The sequence below is a fragment of the Plutella xylostella genome, chromosome 17, assembly GCF_932276165.1.
Source record: "Plutella xylostella chromosome 17, ilPluXylo3.1, whole genome shotgun sequence".
Taxonomy (NCBI): Eukaryota; Metazoa; Arthropoda; class Insecta; order Lepidoptera; family Plutellidae; genus Plutella; species Plutella xylostella.
Window position 1 is genome coordinate 8,346,414 of NC_063997.1, and position 23,155 is coordinate 8,369,568.

General features: G+C 42.4%; 1 protein-coding gene across 1 annotated transcript in view; it reads right to left on the reverse strand.

Moving 5' to 3' along the window:
- Window positions 1-18,402, reverse strand: part of LOC105385560 (transcription initiation factor TFIID subunit 1) — a 44,572-nt gene extending 26,170 nt beyond the window's left edge. The window contains exons 1-17 of the mRNA XM_048626692.1: window positions 18,044-18,402; window positions 17,536-17,603; window positions 16,577-16,833; window positions 16,282-16,408; window positions 15,639-15,817; window positions 15,067-15,238; window positions 14,603-14,767; window positions 12,407-12,531; window positions 6,572-6,819; window positions 6,004-6,163; window positions 5,549-5,671; window positions 4,979-5,090; window positions 4,255-4,440; window positions 3,363-3,535; window positions 2,879-2,999; window positions 1,192-1,349; window positions 637-832 (exon numbers count right to left, since the gene is read on the reverse strand). Coding sequence (XP_048482649.1) covers window positions 637-832; window positions 1,192-1,349; window positions 2,879-2,999; window positions 3,363-3,535; window positions 4,255-4,440; window positions 4,979-5,090; window positions 5,549-5,671; window positions 6,004-6,163; window positions 6,572-6,819; window positions 12,407-12,531; window positions 14,603-14,767; window positions 15,067-15,238; window positions 15,639-15,817; window positions 16,282-16,408; window positions 16,577-16,833; window positions 17,536-17,603; window positions 18,044-18,266 — 2,793 coding nt within the window. The 5' untranslated portion in view covers window positions 18,267-18,402. The remainder of the gene's footprint in view (window positions 1-636; window positions 833-1,191; window positions 1,350-2,878; window positions 3,000-3,362; window positions 3,536-4,254; window positions 4,441-4,978; window positions 5,091-5,548; window positions 5,672-6,003; window positions 6,164-6,571; window positions 6,820-12,406; window positions 12,532-14,602; window positions 14,768-15,066; window positions 15,239-15,638; window positions 15,818-16,281; window positions 16,409-16,576; window positions 16,834-17,535; window positions 17,604-18,043) is intronic.
- Window positions 18,403-23,155: the final 4,753 nt, after the last annotated feature.

A 23,155-nucleotide genomic window follows, 5' to 3' on the forward strand; every position in this document is an offset into this window, starting at 1 on the left:
TATAATTATTAGTGAGTTTTGCAGGACATTTCCCAGGGGTACACTAATAGAGCCTCTAGCCTATTTCAATAATTTAAGTGGGGGTGACCATCAAATGGCACTATACTTTTGTAAAATATAGCGTGAGTCCTATAAAATTATGTCACATTCATACATTTTATTTAACGAACATTATTTACCAGGGACAAGCATCTCCCAATGAAAAGGTTCATATTGCATGCTATAATTAATTTACAAAGTATAAGCCTCTGCTTAAAAAAATGTTAGAACCTTTCACTGACAGCCAATTTTTTTCCAGTTTCAGTTGGCGCCACTGACCTCTTCATCCATCTTACACACCATCTTCTCATCATCATCCTCTTGCGGTGTAAACTCCGTAACCCGTGTCTCTCAGCCTAATACCATTCAACATAAGCTTCTATCTAGTTCCAGGTGGCGCCACCGACCTCGTCCGGTTTTGTGAGAGAAATTACGGTTTTTTTAAGATACCGGATCCAGTACAGAGTCTGTTTTGTGTCTGGTAGGGACCAAAAACGCACCGGATTACCGGGTCCGCAGGACCGGATTGCAATCCCTCCATACTGCCCAGTGCTAAAAGTTGCTAACTTTTTGTCAGTTGCAGATGGCGCCACTGACCTCGTCGTCCATCTTGGACTGCATCTCCTCATCATCGTCCTCCTGCGGCGTGAACAGGAACTTCTCTCCGTAGCCCGCGTCGCGCAGCCGCTGCTCCGCCGCCGCCATGCTGAAGTAAGCGCAGCATTGTTCCGGGGACACCATGGCTCGGAGCTCTTCTTCTGAGGGCAGCCGGAAGTCCGGCTTTATTACCCACCTGCGGGTGGAAAGGTTGTGTTATTTATATTCTTCTAAGGTTATACAGGGTGTTGCAAAAAAGTTATCTAAGCCGAAAGGGGGTGACTCAGGGGGTATGGGTATACTCTTTTTGCGGTATTACCAATATACAGCCTGTACGTATAGTTTTTATAGCCTTTCCTATTTAATATTGTAAAATACCAACATGTTTACCGCAAACAAGTACTGCGCATCAAAAGTTAACATTATTTAAAAATGCTTATTAACATCTCGGTTTTTGTTTTTTTGAAGTATTTATTTGTTTTTTTTTTTATGTCACCGGACATGAACACCAAATAAATACCTATTGTATCTACAGGCAATTATTTTATTACATACCAATTAGAATCCAATCCAGTACGTTTGAAGTCGGCGCACAGCTTCAGACGCTTCCTGATGGAACTCTCCGAGTGTGAGGGGAAAGCTCTCTTGATGTCGTCCATTTTGATACGACGCGGGTTGTCGCGGGACTTCCAGAATAATCTGTAAATGTACACCTGTAACGAACAAATAACGTTAGATAAATTGTTATGGACAAATTAAATAGCTACACTTTTTATGATAAGGTATCTAATTTATTAATTACTTATACGAGGGCTACACCGAAAAGATCGGGAATAGAATACTTAGGAATAAATTAGAGTGAAACCTTTTTGGTGTATCAAATGTAGTGTTTTTTCAAACATAATTCCATTTTCGAATTTTAAAAAAAGTAAAAAATAAAAGATTATTGACCATTTGAATTTGACAAGTCGGTGTAAAAAATGGAGCGTACGCGGGAACATTTCCGTGCAATAATTTTTCACAACTTTCGTCGAGGTTTATCTCAAGAACAATGTCTCGCCGAGCTTGTTTCTATTTATAAACTTGAAGCACCAAGTAAAACGACTATATATCGTTGGTATTCTGAGTTTCGCCGTGGACGTTCCTGTCTTACCACAGTCCCTTCTACTGGTCGGCCAAAAACAGCGGTAACACAAGATAACATCGATGCTGTACGCCAGTTAATAAAAGAAGATAGACATGTGACATACGAGCAGATTCGGGCTTCTCTCAGCATTGGTATGACAGCCATTCAAACCATTTTACATGAAGAACTGGGTGTCAAGAAGTTAGTTTCGCGCTGGGTGCCCCACCGTTTGACCGAGGAACAAAAGTCGGCTCGTGTTAATTGGTGTCGATCTGCTCTGCAACGGTTCAATGGAGGCAGTTCAAATGCTGTCTACAATATCGTCTCTGGTGATGAATCGTGGATTTATTCATATGAGCCCGAAAGAAAACATCAATCGGCAGTTTGGGTCTTCGAAGGTGAGGTCAAGCCAACAAAAGTTATTCGCTCACGCAGCGTGTCGAAAAAAATGGTCGCTTCGTTTGTATCGAAAACTGGCCATGTGGCTACGATTCCATTACAAGAACAAAGGACGGTTACTGCTGATTGGTACACAACAGTTTGTTTGCCGGAAGTCGTAAGAGAACTTCGTAAAACTAACCCGAATCGTCGTATAATCCTTCACCACGATAATGCAAGCTCTCATACCGCTCGCAAAACAAGAACGTTTTTAAATATGGAAAACGTGGAGTTGATGGACCATCCTCCGTATAGCCCTGATCTGAGCCCCAATGATTATTTTACATTCCTAAGAATTAAAGATATGCTACGTGGTCAACGGTTTAGCGGCCCAGAAGAGGCGGTCGAAGCTTACAAATCAGCTGTTTTGACAGTATCCACTTCAGACTGGAATTACTGTTTCAATGATTGGTTTAATCGAATGAAAAAGTGCATTGAATGTCACGGAGACTACTTTGAAAAACAATAAAAGTAAATAATATTATGATATCTTTGTACTTTTTTCTATTCCCGATCATTTCGGTATCGCCCTCGTAATGACACTACGGTACTGGTTAGTACAATGTTTTTGATAAGATACAAGTCACAACATACATTCGGATAATGTTTTTAATAAAGCACAAAAGTGTACACATTTATGTGGCTGACTGTACCCTATACATGTGAACCCATTAATACCTGCAAGAAGTCTCTAACGAAGTTATTGGCCCGCTTGGAGTTAGGCCCAGGCACCTCGTACAGCGGACACTCTTGTCCCGCCACGAACAGGGCGTCCACCTCGCGGATGTAGTACGCTTGTCTGTAATTAAATATTAGGGTTAAAAAGTGTAAAAGATAATTGGAGACGTTGAGGATAGCATACATTCTCCCACTCACTTTTCCATTTGATTAACTATGTATATAAAATAAATCTTTGATATACAAATCAGGTATACAATAAAGATATAAATTTTGGGTAGGCGAGTGCCCGAAGAGTCAAATGAAGCGCCATATGATTTCGGAGTATTGTGACAGTCAGGAGGGACTGCCGCGTATGACGCGTATCCCGCATTAAGTTTGTACGAGTTCATACATGCACAACAACCCCAATGTTTAATCATGGCTCGGATGTAACGACATATGGCGCTATATTTGGATGAAGCCTCAGAACAACGACCCTCACCTGGTCCGTATAATAAGGAAGTCGGTCTGCGGCACGGTGTGCTCGTATATCGGCGCGCGGTACATGTTGTTCTCCACGACGGGCTGCGTGGCTCCCGGCGCCAGGATCCCGAGGAACGGCGACGTGTGCGCGTACGCTATCTCGCCGTACTTGAGCGGTTTAGGGCCGCTGTCCTGTGGATAGAAATATATTCTTGAATAAATGTTATTGTTGTTAAAAGTAAAGATAATTGTGTGGGAGAGAGAGTGTGCCTAATTGCCAGTTTCAATTTACCTTCACTGTGTTTGGTTTTCAGGGTTTAGAAAATGCCGGTTTGGTTTGTATTGCCTCGCTTCGCTCGGCTCTTTAGAATTTAGAAATGCCGGTAAGGTTAGTATTTCCTCGCTGCGCTCGGCCCTCTAGGCTTTAGGGATTGTAGGATTGAGATGTATGGCATTGCTTTGCTCTGCTCTTTATGGTTCAGAAAATGCCGTTTAGGTTTGTATTGCCTCGCTTCGCTCGGCGAAGGAAATGCGGGGTTGGTTTATATGGCCTCGCTTCGCTCAGCTCTTGAGGGTTTAGACAGTGCCGGTTTGGTTTGTATTGCCTCGCTTCGCTCGGCTCTTTAGAGTATGGAAAATGCCGGTGATGTTAGTATTGCCTCGCTGCGCTCGGCCCTCTAGGCTTTAGGGAATGTAGGATTGAGATGTATGGCATCGCTTTGCTAAGCTCTTTATGCCGGATATGCCGGTTAGGTTTGTATTGCCTCGCTTCGCTCGGCTATTTACAGGGTGATGCAAAAGTGGTATAGTAAGCAAGGGGGTGACCCAGAACGTCGAGCGTCTTATGTTTTAAATTTTCAAGAGTCGTAGCTCAATTTCATTCCGTTATCAATTAGCACTGTATACCTCACCTTAGTAGCGGTTCGTTTATAATAATTCTTTATCTTCGAGCACATGCCGACTTGGCTGATGAGCGGCGGGTGTTCCTCGCAGAACTCGATGAACACGAGCTCGCCGTCGCGCCCGCTCAGGTCCTCGGCCGTCCTCATGAAGAACACGTCGCCGCCTCCGGACGCCAGGCGCTCGGCTTCGCGTTGCTGTTGGAAATCGAGTTATACAATTAGTGGATTAAGTTACTACTAAGGCCTGATTCGGTGGGACGCGGTGGATTTTCGTCCGCCGCGGATGAATTCGTCGTTTCCACTGCATCGCTCAGAAAGCGCTGTAAGGTTTCATACCATCCGTCGCAGACGTCCGCGTAGGTCATCCGCATCGCACTGAATAGGCCCTAATATTATAAATAGGAAAGTGAGTACGGATGTTTGTTACACATAAAAAACTGAAAGGATTTTCAAGAATTCTGGTATACAGGAATCTGTCTACTTGGATTCACACAAAGGCTATTCCGGAATTTCCGGAGAAAAACTTTATATTGCGAAGCAATATCTAGCAGATTATAATTCGACGTTTTGGTTAAGGGCGTATTCAAACTGCAGCGATATCCGTTACCGCCGATAACTCTAAACCTTTAGCAATGTGCCAATTCGAACACTTCGTGTCCCCATTTTACTGAAGTCTTTTCATGCAGTAATGCACTCAAGGCAAACTAATCAACCTATACGAATCGAACAGTACCTTGGCCTTCTTCCGTATATGTTTAATAAGCGGCTGCACGGGGTGCGGGCCGGGCGCGGCGAGCGGCCCGTGCGACAGCTTCTTCAGCGCCGGCCGGTGGAACGCACGCAATCTGGACACAAGGGGGAAAAAATATAATTAGGTATTAAGTTTGTGTCTCTCTCTCTCTCTCTCTCTTACTTTACTGATGTAGGTATGGATTTGTGGATGATTTTATTATTTTCATTAAAATTACCATCAGTCAATGCATGGCCATGACCACTACTGGAATTAGAGCTCTGTCTTGGAGTAATACAACAAGAGTGCGGTGTAGCATACGTAATCCAGCCCACCATTGACTAATCCAAGTCAAGGGTTTCCTCGTAGTGATCAAATGATGATTTTAAAGTCATATCAGATTAATAAATACCGTAAACTTATGACGAATTCTCTCAATTACATGACAAATCAGAGGAATCCAGCTATGCTTATAGATCTAGACAGGGTATAGATACTCTATCTTGAGCGTGTAAATAGCGTCAGTTTTGTATGTATTTTTGCCGTGTTTACTAATCTAATCAGTAAACCTACCGTCCAGGTCCCATATGGGTCTGTATGAAGGGCGCCCGTAGCTCCACCACCGGTGTACTGTGCTGGATGAGCTGACCGCCCGCCACCTTCAGACGAGGGTTCTGGGACTTCGGCTGGTAGAATCTGGAAATAAATACCGAGTTTTACAAGCGGATACGGGTGGGATAGTGAGACGCCTTTGTAGTCCGCGGATTTTCATTCACATTCAGCATATTCTTTAGCATCAAACAGCGCATCTGTTTGGCTTTCTTGAAACTACATCAAGTTCTTTCGGAAAGCGAGTGTAGACCCCTTAAAGTTACAATCTGATTATTTATAGTGTTTACTATCCAGATAAGTGTCACTTTGATACGGTCGGCAGAATATAAATATCTAACCCGCTCTTGCATACATTTAAAATCTGGCATTCCAAGGCTTTTATTGGATTCCTCTGCGTACTCAATAAATATACTCACACATCATTAGAGATATTAAAAGGATCTCTATCAGGAGACTTGGGCGGCGGCGGTGGCGCGTCCTCTTGCAATACGTTGATCACGCCCGCCTTGCCCAGCAGGATCTTGGACTTCTTCACGTGAGGGTGCGGGATCTTCACCTTGGGTTGCGGGCCTCTTTCTGTGCAAGTCGAATTGGAAAATGTGTTAACATTATTTTGAATTCTACCAAGGGGATTATAAATAGTATAACTTTTATATTATATTCTACAAGGAACAAAGGTAACATGTACAGTCAGCTTCATAAGTGGCTATAGCAGAGTAATTTCTATACATTCCAACATTGACTGATTGTATAGCCTACTAATGAATCTGTCCGTACCTAGGTAGTGGCTACCATAACGATATAATATCAAGCTCTATTACCGGCAGAGTATATCGATATGCTTGCTTTGTAAAGCATTCCTTTGTAAAGCTGTAGCACTATTGGGTATTACTACAACTACTATGTACCACTACGTATTATATTTCCACAATCTTTATTATAATTTCAAAACAGTAGTTAGACCAATCAAAACAAACCACATACCTCTAGTAATCTTCGACGGATCCACATCATCAGGGATCCCTAATATGATATTCTCATCATTTGGGTCCAACGTCAATATCTTCGGCTTCGGTATTTTGGGCATGTTCTCGGCGTCCCATATGACCTCGTCCTCCCATGTGCCGTAGACCAACTCTTCGTTCTCGACTGGGAATATGCTGTACCAGGTGTTGTCTTCGCCGTCGGCCGTGGGCCCGCCCGGCTGGTTGGACGAGGTTGATGCTGCTGAGCTGTATGGGGAAATAGGCATTTAATACATTTTCACCAAAATATGCATGTTCGGTTATAAATAACGAATAGCCACCGAGCGGCAATAGCGCGCATCATCATCAGCCAGGCGTCGCAAAGTTTTGACAGTCCACACCTCCAAAAAAATGCCTTCAGCTGAAGAATCACAGAAAGAGAGTAGAATATTATGGCACTGGCTTACTAGAAGATTGCTTGTAAGAAACCGCTGTTGGCAATATAGCAGCCGGTTGTATAAATGTATATTGTTTATAGAGGATAACGTTTCAATAAAGCTAAATTCTAGTTCAGCGTGCTCGTCTGCTCTTTTTATTTTGTATGCTGCTTTTTTATTGCGTGTGTGGCGTGTCGATGTACCTACGCCACATATGCGGACACCCCATAATCAACTAGGCGCTGCATCCTACACCAATGGACGAGCAACCGGCCCGCCGCGGCATCGTCACCGATGGCGTGATATTCAACCAATGGCAAGACGGCTAGATCACGACATCGCGCGCCGAACCAATAGCGACGCGGCACCACTACTACTCCAACTTGAAGATGCGCTTACATAAAAGGACAAGCAGAGGACAGCCCTTCCCTTTTTCTCGGCTTGCGCTTCTAGCTTTCGCATCTCTTTAATTCTTTTTGTGCTTTGCTTAAATTCAATTATTAAAATTAACTATCTAGTTTTGTATCAAATCCTTTTTCCAAATTCTATAAACCTTTTCTATCGCAAGTTCAGTATTAATGTTTGTGTAACGTGTAAAAATAAAAATTACTTAGTGTTCGTGCTTCCGCATTTTTATTAAAAACTTCACATAGATGGTTAGGTCTCAAAATACCATAAAAATTAGCTTGCAAAGTTAGCTTAGGCAAAATTAGGCTAGGTAACTACAGCTAAACTGGTGACCCCGTACGAAGAAAGAAACAAAAGAACACGTGTGAAAATGCCATTGACGGAGGAACAACCGCAGGGTGAAAACTCTGGAACCAGTGCTAGAAGCCGTGGCGTGGAGCGGGTTGGCGTGCGAATACCACCGTTTTGGCCGGAAAGACCTGCAGTATGGTTTGCTCAATTGGAAGGTCAGTTTATTTTATCTAATATTACTGTGGATTCAACAAAGTTCTACATGGTAGCAGCGAACCTAGACCCAAGCATTGCGTCAGAAGTAGACGACATTATCGTGTCACCGCCGGCAACTGGCATGTACGAGAAATTGAAAACCGAGGTGATTAAAAGGCTTTCCGTGTCACAACAACGCAAAACTTTACAATTACTTACGCACGAAGAGCTAGGAGATCGCAAACCCTCGCAGTTTTTACGTCATTTACGTAACCTCGCAGGCCCCAAAGTACACGAGGAGTTCCTGAGAGAAATATGGACCAGTAAACTACCAGCTAACCTACAAACGATTGTTATTTCACAGGAGGCATGCACATTAGACGCCGTGGCGGACTTGGCTGACCGCGTGCACGAGATCGTACCCCCGCATCACCAGGTAGCCAGTACGTCCACGGATTTGCCAGGTACTGCTTTAGAGCGTAGAGTAGCAGAACTGACGCGGCAAGTAGAAGCTTTAAGCACACAGGTACGTGACGCACGTTTTTACTCTGACGGTCCACGTGGCCGCTCTCAATATCGCCGCCCATCCCGCACACGCCATCAACGTTCACGTAGCCGCAGCAAGACACGCCCTGAAGGCCATCGGTATTGTTTTTACCACTATAGATTTGGAGCCAGAGCCGAGAAATGCACCGAACCATGTTCATTCAAGTCGGAAAACTTATCGGGCAGCCACTGATTGCGGCAAGTGACTGTCCTGCATCAGCATCAGGCCGCCTGTTCATCGTTGACCGAAAAACTAAAATAAAATTTCTCATAGACACGGGTTCGGACCTGTGTGTATTTCCAAGGTCAGCAGTACGGGAGCCACGCAGCAAGACAAAATACGAACTGTACGCAGCAAACGGTACGAACATATCAACCTATGGGTACAAGCAGCTAGAGCTAGACCTAGGATTACGACGTGCATTCACGTGGCGTTTCACTGTAGCAGATGTCACAAAGCCAATTATCGGCGTCGACTTTTTAGTTCACTATAATCTACTAGTCGACTGTCGCAACCATCGCCTCATTGATAATCTCACAACACTATCAGTCACGGTACCAGCAAGCCACCAGCAGCCCAGCGACACTATCTCATCCGTGCGCACTACAGCCGGCTCGGAGGAAAACCTGTTCATCAACATCCTTCGAGAATTCCCAGAGGTAACCCGCCCAGCTGGTGAGCCTTTACTAGTTCCTAAGCACAATACGGTGCATCATATAAGGACGACACCTGGACCACCGGTCTCCAGCCGTCCGCGCCGTCTAGACCCAGAAAGACTGCAGACCGCCAAGAAGGAGTTTGACGAAATGCTGCACAATGGCACCGCTCGCAGGTCAGAAAGTCCATGGTCTTCCCCATTGCACCTGGCACGTAAGAAAAACGACGGCTGGCGACCGTGTGGAGATTATAGGAGACTTAACGCCCGAACCATACCAGATAGGTATGCAATCCGCAATATCCAGGATTTCGCTCATCAGCTGGCGGGCAAACAGGTATTTTCTACAGTAGATCTCGTAAAGGCGTATAACCAAATACCGGTTTTTAAGGAAGATATCTGCAAAACAGCTATCACAACGCCCTTCGGACTCTTCGAATTTCCATATATGACATTTGGACTACGAAATGCCGCTCAATCTTTCCAGCGTTTTATGGATGAAGTGCTCAGGGACCTGGAATTTTGTTATGGATATATCGACGACATAATTATCTATTCTGAGAACCAGCAGCAGCACATCCAGCACCTCAGACAGCTGTTCCAGCGACTGGCCGACTATGGAATCCTCATAAACACATCCAAGTGTGTCTTTGGTGAGAGTGAAGTAACGTTCTTAGGTTTTCGAGTATCAGCAGCTGGAATCCAACCACTCGAGTCTAAAGTACAGGCACTCCAGGACTATCCAGTACCAAAAACAATGAAGGAGCTAAGGCGATTCCTAGGTATGATTAATTTCTATAGACGGTTCATACCAGCAGCAGCCAATATCCAAGCCCCACTCAACGCTCTCCTTGCCGGCCGAGACGCAAAAGGAAACAAGCCGGTCGACCTGAAACCCGAGCACGTGGAAGCATTCGAGCGCTGTAAGGCAAGTCTGTCAAAAGCTACATTACTTTCCCATCCGGACTACAAAGCACCACTGTCAATCCAAACAGACGCATCTGACGTGGCTATAGGGGGAGTTCTTCAGCAAAAGAAAGGAGACACCTGGCACCCACTCGCATTTTTTTCCAGAAAACTGAGCCCATCACAGAGGAAATACAGTCCATACGATCGGGAGCTGCTCGCAATATATGAAGCTATACGCCACTTCAGACACATGGTGGAAGCACGAGAATTCACTATCTACACGGATCACAAACCGCTGACTCACGCATTCTCAACACCACGTGACAACTGTTCACCACGCCAATTCAGGTATTTAGACTTTATTAGTCAATTCAGCACTGATCTGAGATATGTTGCTGGCAACCAGAACACAGTCGCAGACGCCTTGTCCCGCATCGAAGAGATATCCCCGAAGCCGCTGGATTACCAGTCCTTGTCGCGAGCCCAAGAAGAAGACGCCGAATTGAGGTCCTTGCTGAGAAACGGAACGAGCCTGAAGATAGAGAAAGTCAGGTTAACAGACTCCAACACACAGGTATATTGTGATGTCTCAGTATCTCAACCACGCCCTTACCTAACAGCTAACTTCCGTAGACAAGTATTTGATAACCTACATAACCTCAGTCATCCAGGCGCGAAGGCCTCTGTCAAACTCGTCTCGCAGAGATTCGTCTGGCCTGGAATGCGCAAGGACTGTCGACAATGGGCAAAAGAATGCATACAATGTCAGAGCTGTAAAGTAACAAGACATACAAAAGCACCTTTAGCAAGCTTCGAGACTCCTTCGGCTAGATTTCGTCACGTGCATATGGATATAGTAGGTCCTTTACCATTATCTTCTGGCTTCAGGTACCTCCTCACCGTCATCGATCGCTTCTCTCGTTGGCCTGAGGCGTACCCGCTTGAGGACATCACAGCGGAGACCTGCGCCCGCACCTTCATCGCTGGCTGGGTCGCGAGGTTCGGCTGCCCAGAACGCATCACAACAGACCGCGGCCGGCAGTTTGAATCGCAACTATTCAAGACCATCGCTACACTCATCGGCGCATCACATCACACGACCACATCCTACCATCCAGCAGCCAACGGTCTGGTCGAGAGGCTGCATCGTCAACTGAAGGCAGCCATCACCTGTCACGTAAACTCAAGATGGACTGAAACCCTGCCACTGGTGCTCCTGGGGATCCGAAGCGCCTGGAAGGACGACCTGCAGACATCAGCTGCTGAGCTGGTGTACGGCGAGCCACTTCGCCTGCCAGGCCACTTCTTCGAGCCCCCCAAAGATGAAGAGATCGACATGAGCGACTTCACCAGCAGACTACGGGGCCTCATCAGACAGCTAGCTCCCCAACCAACATCGTGGCACACAAGCACGAACCGCATCTCCTACATCCCGAAGGATCTACACACCAGCAGCCACGTCTTCCTCAAGCAGGGTCCAGCGAAGAGGTCACTCCAGCCTCCCTACTCCGGCCCATACAAGGTGCTGAAACGAGGACCGAAAACCTTCGACATCGACGTTCAAGGGAAGCAAACTACAGTAACAGTCGACCGCCTCAAACCAGCCTTCGTGAGCCAACCGCAAACGCAAGTTCCAATTCCTAAACCTCAAGATGAGCCAATGAAGAAAACCAGAAGCGGGCGAGTAGTTCACTTCCCAGACTACTATCGACCGTAACCAGTCACGGTCTCGGCAGGGGAGTATTGTGGCGTGTCGATGTACCTACGCCACATATCCGGACACCCCATAATCAACTAGGCGCTGCATCCTACACCAATGGACGAGCAACCGGCCCGCCGCGGCATCGTCACCGATGGCGTGATATTCAACCAATGGCAAGACGGCTAGATCACGACATCGCGCGCCGAACCAATAGCGACGCGGCACCACTACTACTCCAACTTGAAGATGCGCTTACATAAAAGGACAAGCAGAGGACAGCCCTTCCCTTTTTCTCGGCTTGCGCTTCTAGCTTTCGCATCTCTTTAATTCTTTTTGTGCTTTGCTTAAATTCAATTATTAAAATTAACTATCTAGTTTTGTATCAAATCCTTTTTCCAAATTCTATAAACCTTTTCTATCGCAAGTTCAGTATTAATGTTTGTGTAACGTGTAAAAATAAAAATTACTTAGTGTTCGTGCTTCCGCATTTTTATTAAAAACTTCACATAGATGGTTAGGTCTCAAAATACCATAAAAATTAGCTTGCAAAGTTAGCTTAGGCAAAATTAGGCTAGGTAACTACAGCTAAACGTGTTTGTAAGTTTATCCGCCATTTTGCCTACTTTGGCCACAAACAGCGTAAAATACATGATATTAAATCAAAAATCTAAATAATTTATTTGGTAACATAGACACAGAACACAACTCACATGTTCGGCTTAGTCGTGATGGGCGCGGGCTGCGGGCGCGGGTGCGAGAACTGCTGCGCGGTGCGGCTGACCGACGTGGGCACCCAGCCCGCCGCGTTGCTCTTGCTGTTTAGACGCGCTAGCACCTGGGGCAGAGGTCAAGGTATAGTGGTTGGGGTTTGTGGTGTGGAGCAGAGGTCTTGGGTTAGTGGTCGAGGTTTTGAGTGTAGCGATTTAAATGCGTGAGCGTATAAAACTGGTTTGGATATTTTGTTAGAGGATGTAAAGTGTAATTATCCTTGACAGCCCGCCGCGTTGCTCTTGCTGTTTAGACGCGCTAGCACCTGCGGCAGAGGTCAAGGTATAGTGGTTGGGGTTTATGGTGTTGAGTACAATGGAACATAAAAGAGTAGAGAATAATTGAGGGCGTTGCAATCTAAGAAAGTGGCCACACTATTATAGTATAGAAAACGGACAAAAGTATCACGATACTTTAGCAGAAAAAATCAAAACGAGAAATGTTTCAAATATTTACTAATTATAAAATGCGACTTTTTGGGGAGGTTTATGTTAAGAGAAGAAATTAGTAGGGGAGAGGGGGGCAGTCTTGAATGAATTTCATTAAATCAAATCAACTGTAACTTTTATTTCATTGTGTATTTCATAATGTTTTTTTGCACTGAAACATGTGTTGGTTATCCCATTATGTAATTACTATAGGAGAAAAGTGATAGTATCACACATCGATATTTTATTACAGTTTTTTCTTGCTCAGGAAAAAGTTCAAATGTGCCCCGGCAATTCTTCTAAAACTGTGTTTACCGATTATCCTGCAACAAATTATTTAATTGGTCAGAAAAGCAGTGACTTGCAAATTATTATGTCTGGAGAATTTATACCGACTCTTACACTGAGTTGCAGAAAGGATCTTTAAGTTAATGTCGGCATTAAATGTATTGTTGCCTTGCTTTGACAGTATACGGACAGAAAGAGACAGACATAGATTTAATGTCCACATTAGCTTAAAGTCCCTTGCTGCAACTCGGCATTACATATTCTTACACATATTTTTACAATAGGTACTCTACACGGAGAGACCGACACACATAGACACCTACAGCTGTAAAACTTATCGATACCCTTTTTGAGTCGGGGGTTAGTAAAAAAGTATCTAGACCTGATGTTTTGACAACATTAGCATCCAGACCCTGATGTCATGTAACGTTTGACACTAGTATTTTCTAACCTCTATAAGAATAACAAATACACATTGAAAGGCATTCTATTACATCAAAATAGTACTTTTTTACAAGAAATATAAGCAATGTATGTTAATGGTTAGAAATTAAGTACCTACTCACCAGTATAAAACGCTGCTCTTTCATAAACATCGTATATATTGACTAATACTTCTCCAGCCTCATTCTCCGCCAAACATCGTAGGTAAACGCTGTAAATCATCTGTCTAGCTTCGCTGCGAATGGTTTTATTCATTTTCACTTCGTGAACAAACTCAACAATCCACAAAACTCCAAAATTAAGCAAAATTCGATTTGTTTATACAGGAACAGGGCGAGTTTGACATTCAAACCATAGAAACAGACCACAAATCACAAGTTTAAATCTGTTTAGTTCCAAAAACGTTAATCTCTACTCTTTTGTGTTCAGCTGTACTGTTGAGTGTAGGGTTTTTAACTGTTCACATTGGTAAGAGAGGACTTGAAGTGTAATTTAAGAGTGTAAGTAAATTTTGGGTAATAAAGCGAGAACTGCTGCGCGGTGCGGCTGACCGCAGGGGCACCCAGCCCGCCGCGTTGCTCTTGCTGTTTAGACGCGCTAGCACCTGGGGCAGAGGTCAAGGTTGAGTGGTTGGCTGGTTAGGGTTTATGGTGTTGAGTGTAGGATTTGAAATTCGTGAGCGTATAAAACTGTTGTGTGTCTTCGATAACATGACTTGAAGTGTAGGTAATTTGAATTTGAGTGTAATGAAATTTATCCTTGGGTAACAATTAAACCAAGTTAATAAAACCTCTTGACTACAAGGTGTTTCAAAAAGGGTATACCACTAGGTTCAGAATGACCCCCTGAGTCACCCCTTTTTGACTTAGTATACCCTTTCTGTAACATCCTGTAGTGTTAAGGGTATCAGGCGAATCTTTTTTTCCACTGTTGACGCATCAGGTTCACTTACAGGTCATCATTATCAGGTAACAGTACCTTATGTTTGATCTCGCTGCCGTCCCAGATCACATCGTCCTCCCACTGCAGCTGCGACACCATCAGGAAGGAGTCCTCGGGGAAGCCGCTGTCCGGGCTGTCCGACCCGTCCCCGGCCTCCGTCTCCGGGGGCTTCTCTTGCTCTTTGTCGCTTTCTTGCTCACTCTGGTGGGGAAAATAATGAAACCTTTAGGATTGAATTTTGTGTTGAAGGGTTATGGACATAATGGATGTTATTAGGTACTTAAGTACAATCAGAATTTAATTTTGTTCTTAGTAGCTAACTAGGTGTTCAGGGTTCAGTTTACTGATATACCCTTTACAGTAGATGAGCGTAAATAAGGCCGCTTCCACGACGCCAGCGGGCGGAGCGGCGGACGCACTAGTATTATTTACTCTATGGCAGATATTTTAATCTATGTGCGTCGTGGACACAGCCTATCTTTCCTACAAGTGACACTCACCTTGGCCTTGAACCCGTAGTTGAACCCCTCCCCCGACTCGGGCACGTTGAGCATGTCGTACCAGACCTGCGCGGGGCCGAACCGCCAGTGCGCCGTGCTCGGCTTCTGACTGCGGTCGCCGGAGTTGTTGGTGTTGTTGTCTGCGCTGCTTTGAGGCGACTCCTCCATTGGTCTGGATGTTAAGAAGTTTATTGATTTAACGACAGGATTAAGTATACAGGGAGTCTCTGTAAACAAGTACCCAGTTTAATTTGTTACATACTTTCAGGGACGCTAGGTCGTATAACGCCCCTAGGGGCAGAAGAGTTCTCGCTTAGAGGCCACAAACAGCAAACCATTCGCCGGACAACGACGTCAGCCATTCACATAATGGCTGACGTCGTTGTCCGGCGAATGGTCGTGATTTCAAAAGTAAATAGGAAAAAATATTGCGGCATATAATGGGGTTAATGGGAGAGGCAAATTCCTGCACAGCAGTGGACGTTATCAGCTTACAATGAAGATGAGGTTAGGGGTTTTCTTAGACAGACTGAGAATGCGCTAAACACCCCTCTTTCTCCGTCATCACTTACCTAAGGAACTTCTCCTCATCATCGCTAGCATACTGTATCTCGGTCTCCGGAGGGCGGTCGGGCGGGTCACTGCCCGCGCTGCCGCTGCGCCGCCGCCGCCGCCGCTTCTTCACCCCGCGCCAAATCTGGGGCAGGCTGGACAGCTTGCCGGGGCCGAAGAGACGCGAGAATAGGAGCACCTGGGAAAGGTTAGCGGTGAATTGAGGGTGGTGCAAGCACCTATGCTTTGAGACGAGAGCTATGTTATGTAGAACCTCTCTATACAGAATTTCGATTATCTCTTTGTCGAAAGTAACCCCCTTATTCATAAAAAAAGTTACTGGTCGCTTTAGCTATTGAACTGTTCTGTCATTCTCTGACAGAGAACAATTTGTTCTTTGACAGAGAGGGACAACACAGTTGAATAGCTAAAGCGTCCACTAACTTTTTTTATGAATAAGGGGATAAGTCTATTAGAGTAGAATAAAGAATGCAGCTATCATCATAGCTTGGTCGGACGGCGGCGGTTTGTGAAATATGCCCAAATATTATTATTATTTCTTATAAAGTCAACCGTTTATGGCACTTCTTGACTGGCTAGATTGACTGACTGTATTAGCATTAGCACTTATTTAAAAAAAGGTGCTCTAAGAAATTAACATACCTTATCAGGCCTAAAGTCTGGGAATAGCTCAGTAACATCTGTGTTTGCATATTTTGATGGCAACATGGCTGCCAAAGGAGTCTCTAATTTCTTTGGTTTTTCTGTTGATTGTTGTCTTTGGGCGTGGCTGGAAAATAACATTATGAATAATGATTACTTTACTTTATCCAATTTCAAGTGTAATTATGTAATTGCTTTCAAATCATTAAAGTGCAGCCTATATGTTTAATATGCTTTACTAAAATAAATCTACATAGTGTTTAAAAACAAAATTCATATAAATTACACAACTTACGTTGGTATAGTAGAAGGTGGCGGCATGAGCTCCCCGTCCCCCTCCATATCCCCTTCGTACCCCTCATCCTGTCCCGGTTTCCCACCATAATAATCAGACTGTACTATCTCTTCTTCCGTCTGTGGACAATCACTATTAATTTCAACCTCCGCAGTCTCCGTATCTGTGACAACCGTGTCTACTTCTACCTGCGATGTGTGTGCGTCCTCTGCCTGTGCTGACTCACTAGTGTTACTGTTACTAACCGTGACCACCTCCTAGGAATGTTAATACAAACACATGGTTAACACATGGTGATAGGAATGGGTTGTGAGTTAAGGGAGAAACAAACAAAATTGCTTAAACATTGATTTTGGTGTGTGGGAAACAGAAAGTGTGATACTGTGTGACATTAAGTTGGAAGACAAGTAATACAGGGAAGAACAAAGTAAACACACAAATATACTAACATTTACATTTAACATACATAAGCTAGACATATCATACTTTACAACTTTAGTAAATAGTTAACACAATTATTAAGAATTCAAAAAACATGTTGGTATGATTCATGAATGGTATGAAATAGTTTTGTGTGTAATAATGTATTAAACTCTAGCTTCAGTTCATACCAAACTAATATTTGTGCTAAAGAGATGGCAATTGCGAAAAGTGGGTGCAGCATTTTTTTTTCCCAGAAGGAATAGGAAAAAAAGGAATTGCTGAATGCTTATTATTTAACTAAGTTATAATTTACCTATAATAATTCTGTTACAAATCGATATAATAAAAAAAACTTAAATATGCTGGGATAAAGAAGAAGCAATATGAAAATGACATGGTTAAACAAATAGAAGAAGTGTAAGGCAAACAAATAGGGTGCAATAAAAGTAGTCCATATTCTGCCATCTTCATACTATTTCTTATCAATGCAAGTGCATCATTCTATGTTTATAAACTCAATAAAGGTTTCAGTTCACCTGAGTATCTTCTGCTGCATCATCAATGTCAAAGAAATCTTCAGCAGATGGACTTTTGAGGCTATAATCTGAAATGCACAAACATACAATCACATTTTCACTCTCCCTAGCAGTAAATCTATGGATTTTATTTTGTTCAAGGGATTATTGTAAATATTATTAGACCAACAAGTTGCCAATAAACTTGTGCGTGTTCTAACTCAAATCCAAAATAACAATAATATGGTCCGCTACCATTTATCTAATACAACTGAATGTAGCTTGCTCTTTGCAGGTCTATACAGTTAGTTGTGTGTTTATAATGAGTATCAATCCAGTTCAGTTTATGGTATGAACCTCTCTTGTAAGTAGTATAAGTGATATGTAAACTGTACTTTACACGTCTGGCACACTCTGTGCAGCCAGCAGCCAACATTTTTCTGATTCGCTAATCCTTTCGCCGGTGAAAAACCCCACACTTTGGTGGTTGGCCACTGATACGCTAAGTAGTTCAATGAAAAACACTCACCTTTTTCTTCATCGTCATGTGTAGGCTCCTCATTATCCAGCACTTCAGACAGGATGGAGCCGAGGCCGAGCCTCGAGAGGGAAGACAACATCCGCTTGGAGTCTCCATCGAGCAGCCCGTTGTCTTCCAACTGGCCACTCTCGTCAATGTTTCCAAACAAAAACCCGGTCAGATCGACGCCGCCACGACCCGACTCGCTGGGGTCGTCGTCACTGTCGCACATTGCTACTGATTATTGGGATAGTTGTCGAAATGGGGTTCTGCGTTAGAGCATAGTTCTATTGTATATTTGATGAAATTCGAGTAAAAGTTATTTCGTTTGCGTTTGCGTAAACACGAAATATTTCTAAAATGTGTTTGACGTTTAATTGACGTAATTTTTTTTTCTATTAGCGATGGGAAAACAAGTATTTGATTGTGATACTATTCTCTCGATTATGCTCTGAGCCCTAGTGCTACTCAGAATAATAATAGTTTGACATTATGATAAATAATCATAGATGGCGCTAGTGGTAGTGGTATCTTCAATGTGCTACAGAAATAAATACAGTAGTCATTGTATGAATCAGTACCTATGAATGCATTAACAGCGTCATCTATGATTTAGTTTTTTTAATGACCTCTCAGAAATCCTTTTATTTTAGCATTATTTCATTCTTTGAAATAAGTTGAAAGCCACTGAAAAAAACCAGGCGTGATTTTCAGGAAATAGTACCACATCATATGATAGAATAACGAGGTACCACAACAGGGAGTAGGTGGGTACTTAACTCAAAATAAGAACAACTATAGTCCAACTATAAAGTCGTGAAAACGGAAGTGGAAACTAATTAATCGATCTGTTATATTTATTAAGGGTCTGCAATAGGGAATCGAGGGTTGGCATTGTCATAGAATTATGTAGTAAATGATGCTCTACAGCCTTGAAAAAAATCACACCGGTAGTCGAAGAGTCTAGCTAGGTGCTGAATCATTCGAATTTAAGTAAAAGCTTATGGATAACTGTAAATTAAATTCAGAATATGACGAAAAACCAGTACATGACACTCCCGTATTGTAACAACTGTGTCGTAATCATCAAGAATTTTCATATGATTTTTATCATATTATAAAGTTAAAGGCTTGGACTAGGCGCTAAATACCTTGTTTTTTAATAAACACACACTTATTTTGTGTAAATTAATCCCAAACTTGAGCAATTTTTTTCCCTCAAATCTTCATACAAATATCTATGGCGGCTTTCTGTGTTATAAAATCATAAACACAAGTGACGTTTGACTCAGTTGGCCGCTGGCCTCCAAAGAAGGGTCACGTCGGTTTAGGCAGCACTGACAGCTCGCGATCTTATCGTGTACAGATACAAAATCACTGCACATTGGTTGTCATTGCACTTTTTCAACTTTTATGACACCAACATAATTTGATTTGAAATTGAGGAAGCATAATTCTTCCAGTATATTCAATACATTAAATTAAATTAGATAGTGTGCAATATTCTCGTGATATTACAGTCTCGTAAAGGTCTGATGAGGAGCAGGAATATAGCGAATGGATCTAAGTGATGACAATACGCACGAACATTAGGTTAGGGATCAAAAATACAGTCTCTTGGTGCTGGTTGAGGTATGGTCTCGTGAGGATCTGATGAGGGCAGTAACACGGTGGTGGCTCAATTTTTTTTCAAAGATGTTAATAGCTAAAATCATCGAGTTTGGGCTATTAAGTATGTTTTTCAGAGAGAGAGAAAGAGATTTTGTCTTTCCTCTGGATGTGTTAGGTTTACTGGGTTTACTAAGTTCATTCTGTTAATGGCATCAAGTTGTTATGTGTTCATAAGTAATAATTATTTATTAACAAAATGCTGTTGATTCTCCACGAAAATGTAAAAATAAAAATAAAATAAATAAAAATAAATTCGTAACGTAAAATTGTCAATGACGGAATTTCTTCTATAGACAGTAGCCACAAAAAAAACAAACGTTAGATGGCGTGATTTGAAGATAAAGATACATTTTTTCGACCCATAGACAGCAACAACAAAAAAATACAGATTTAAAGAAAAGAAACACATACTTATACAAAACAACAAAGAAAAAAAAAGGATACACATCAAAATAACTGGAAAAAATATAAGCCCCAATTTACTTGTGTGGGACAGGGAGTACCATAATATTTTTTTTGGGGTACTCCCCATCTATGCAAAATATAAGCTTGATATCTTTACCCGTTTCTGAGAAAAAGGGCGGTGACAGACAGTCAGTCAGACAGACGGACAACAAAGAGATCCTATAACGGTTGCTTTTTTTTTTTTTGACGTTCGAAACCCTAAAATTAAGTAAAAATATTATGCTGCCAAAAAATGTACTTACAGGTATTGAAAAAGCGGTATATAAACAAATTATACCAGAAGAGGGTTCACCATTTAGCTGAATGTTACTTAGAAAACGGCCTTGAGTGGCGGTCAAGTTGGTCCCCGCCTGCGATACTTTCCATTAACATTGGGACTCGTTTTCATGTTTTTAGCGTACAGTCAGGTTTTTAGTTTTTTATAATTGTATTTTTTTATTTGTAACTTTTTAGTTGTTTTTATTTTATGAAATTTTACGTCGGTAGGTAGTTCATGATCATTTTTTATTTCAATAATTTTGGGGTTGTTATTTAAATACCTTCAATATGCATATTTTTGTAATGTGAAAATCAAGTCCTTTCATTTGATACCTTACACGGCAAAGTTGAATTATTATTTTTTCGATCATCACGTTATGTCCTCAAGAGGGCGCTATGTACATTTTAATGGAACGTCACATAGCCATACATCAAAATCTATCAAGCCGTTTAGGCTACATGAGGGAACAAAGAAACAGACAAACATACATATATACATACATACAATCAAAAAACATTACCCTCCTCCTTCGGCAGTCGGGTAAAAAGGAGTAAGACAGGGGGTCATTCTGAACTTTTGCTCTACGAGTTTTGGAAATTAACAAAAAAAAACCTTTTTCATAGAAACTTTGTTGGACATGTGACTTTTTACCATGGAAAACGAATATTTTTTTTCGCGAATTTGCAAATCTCGTAGAACAAAAGTTGTTCAGAATGACCCCTTGAGTCATCCCCTTTTGGCTTAGTATAGCCCTTTTGCGACACTATGTATTTACTTTGCTTTGTCGTCGGGGTTCAGTTGGCTGGAGGATGCCCGAAATTTATTATCTACACTTTAATACTTTTAGTTACCTTTCTACAAGTAAATACCACATTTGTTTGAGAAAGCTAATCGGGTTCCGAGTATAGAGTAAAGTGGCACCCCTATTAATTTCTACTCTTTCCTGGTGCCTACCAGTGTAAGTAAGAATTATACTTACTTACCCTAAAATCACCCAAAATGTACTTGAACATAATTGTCAATAAAGTTGGCGAGTAAAAGTTTATCGACCCACTGTGCAAACTTACATGTGTGCGTGTCACTGCGTGTGCTGTGTGAAGAGCATTGAAAACCCAAAATTGGCGCGGCACGTCACCCTGTACGGGCCCTTAAAGGACAAATCCGTTACAAATCCATAATCAATCGGTATTGTATTTTTAAAATGTATGTATGTATGTAAGTAAATAACTGACGATCATACAAAGTCTTAGGTCCACTTGCGCAGACCTGGGTTAGCGAATTAACTCGGAGATATTTGACATAAGAAGGGTTAGATTATTAATTTGTCTTGCATCGCTGAAATATGAGCGCTAACCTTGGGATAAACTCTTAAATATTTAACCCCCCAATATTGGAGGGTTAAGACGCTAACCCGGCTTACGTCAAAAGAAAAGGTTTTTATCAATATTCTTGTATTCGTTGGAAATGTTTGATTATGATGATTAAATCATCATTCTTATATTTTTCCCCTATCAAGCAAAGTAGCAAATGGTCCCACTTGTGAAATTAAGAGCACGATGGTGTGGTTACATACATATATGCTCACAACTATGACTGTAATGTAGTTACTCAGAGGTGACTCACCCACTTTTCGCTGTACATTTTTGTACTCACATGATAGGTCGCGAGCCGTATCGCCGCTTTTGAAAGAGTGCAATGCACTTTAGGGTACACATTTAGATCACGATGTTTTTTTCACCGTAAGAGCTATGGTATACAATTTTGGAGATATTGTGTAGAGTAGGTAGAAAATAATACTCAGAGTAAACAGAATAATAATAATTTATTTACAGAAAATAAGCCTATTTATACGCGCGGTGCTAACTTAAATACTCGTTGCGTTGGGAATGCACGGGGACTCGTTCCTTTTCTGCGCTGTCGGAGGCTCTCCTCTCCGAGCTGCCGCGGTGACGGTGGTGGTCGCTGCTGCTGCTTGCTTGAGCTTGCTGAACAGTTATTTTCGGAACTCCCTCTTTGTTTCCAGAAACAGCTCTTTACAGGGCTATCTTTGCTGTTATCTAAAGTACAACTTGCAACCGCGATGTGTTCAATAAAATCAATACTTGCTGTTGTTATTGGTTGAGTATTGCTTGCTGGTACGGTTAGATTGAAGAGAGCTGCTTATGATAAGGTTCTTGAACGTTTTGTGGTAAGTAGAATTTGTGGCAGTAAGTTGCCACACATTGTACTTAAATTCCAAAGAACTCATTGGTATGTCTGCGCTAGGATCCAAACACGCATCTTTTGTGTGAGAAGCGAGCGCTTACCCGACTGAGCTACCGCCGTTTCTTTTCAATTTTTTATAATTTTCGTAATGTATATCTACAAGGAAATCACAAATATGACACTTTGTAAACAAAATACAAATAACTGATACTGACAGATTTCGAAAATGGAAATAGAGAGGGATAGTTTTATCCAAAGACGTGAGGTGAAAACGAGATAGAAGACAATGTTTTTTTACGGCAATAGAAACTTGGTCCCTTTTAGCCTGGAACGGGACATAGATTCACAGAGTGCAAAAAGAAACATCAGGTTAGCTAACTCAGGGTTATTTTCCATTAGCGCAATCAAAAGTCCGGGTTAAAATTTTACAAAGTTAACCCTGAGTTAGTTACCTCTGAGTTTATATTTTTAACCCTGTGATCCACGCAAGTGGGCCTTAGCAAATCGCACTCTTTGATGTC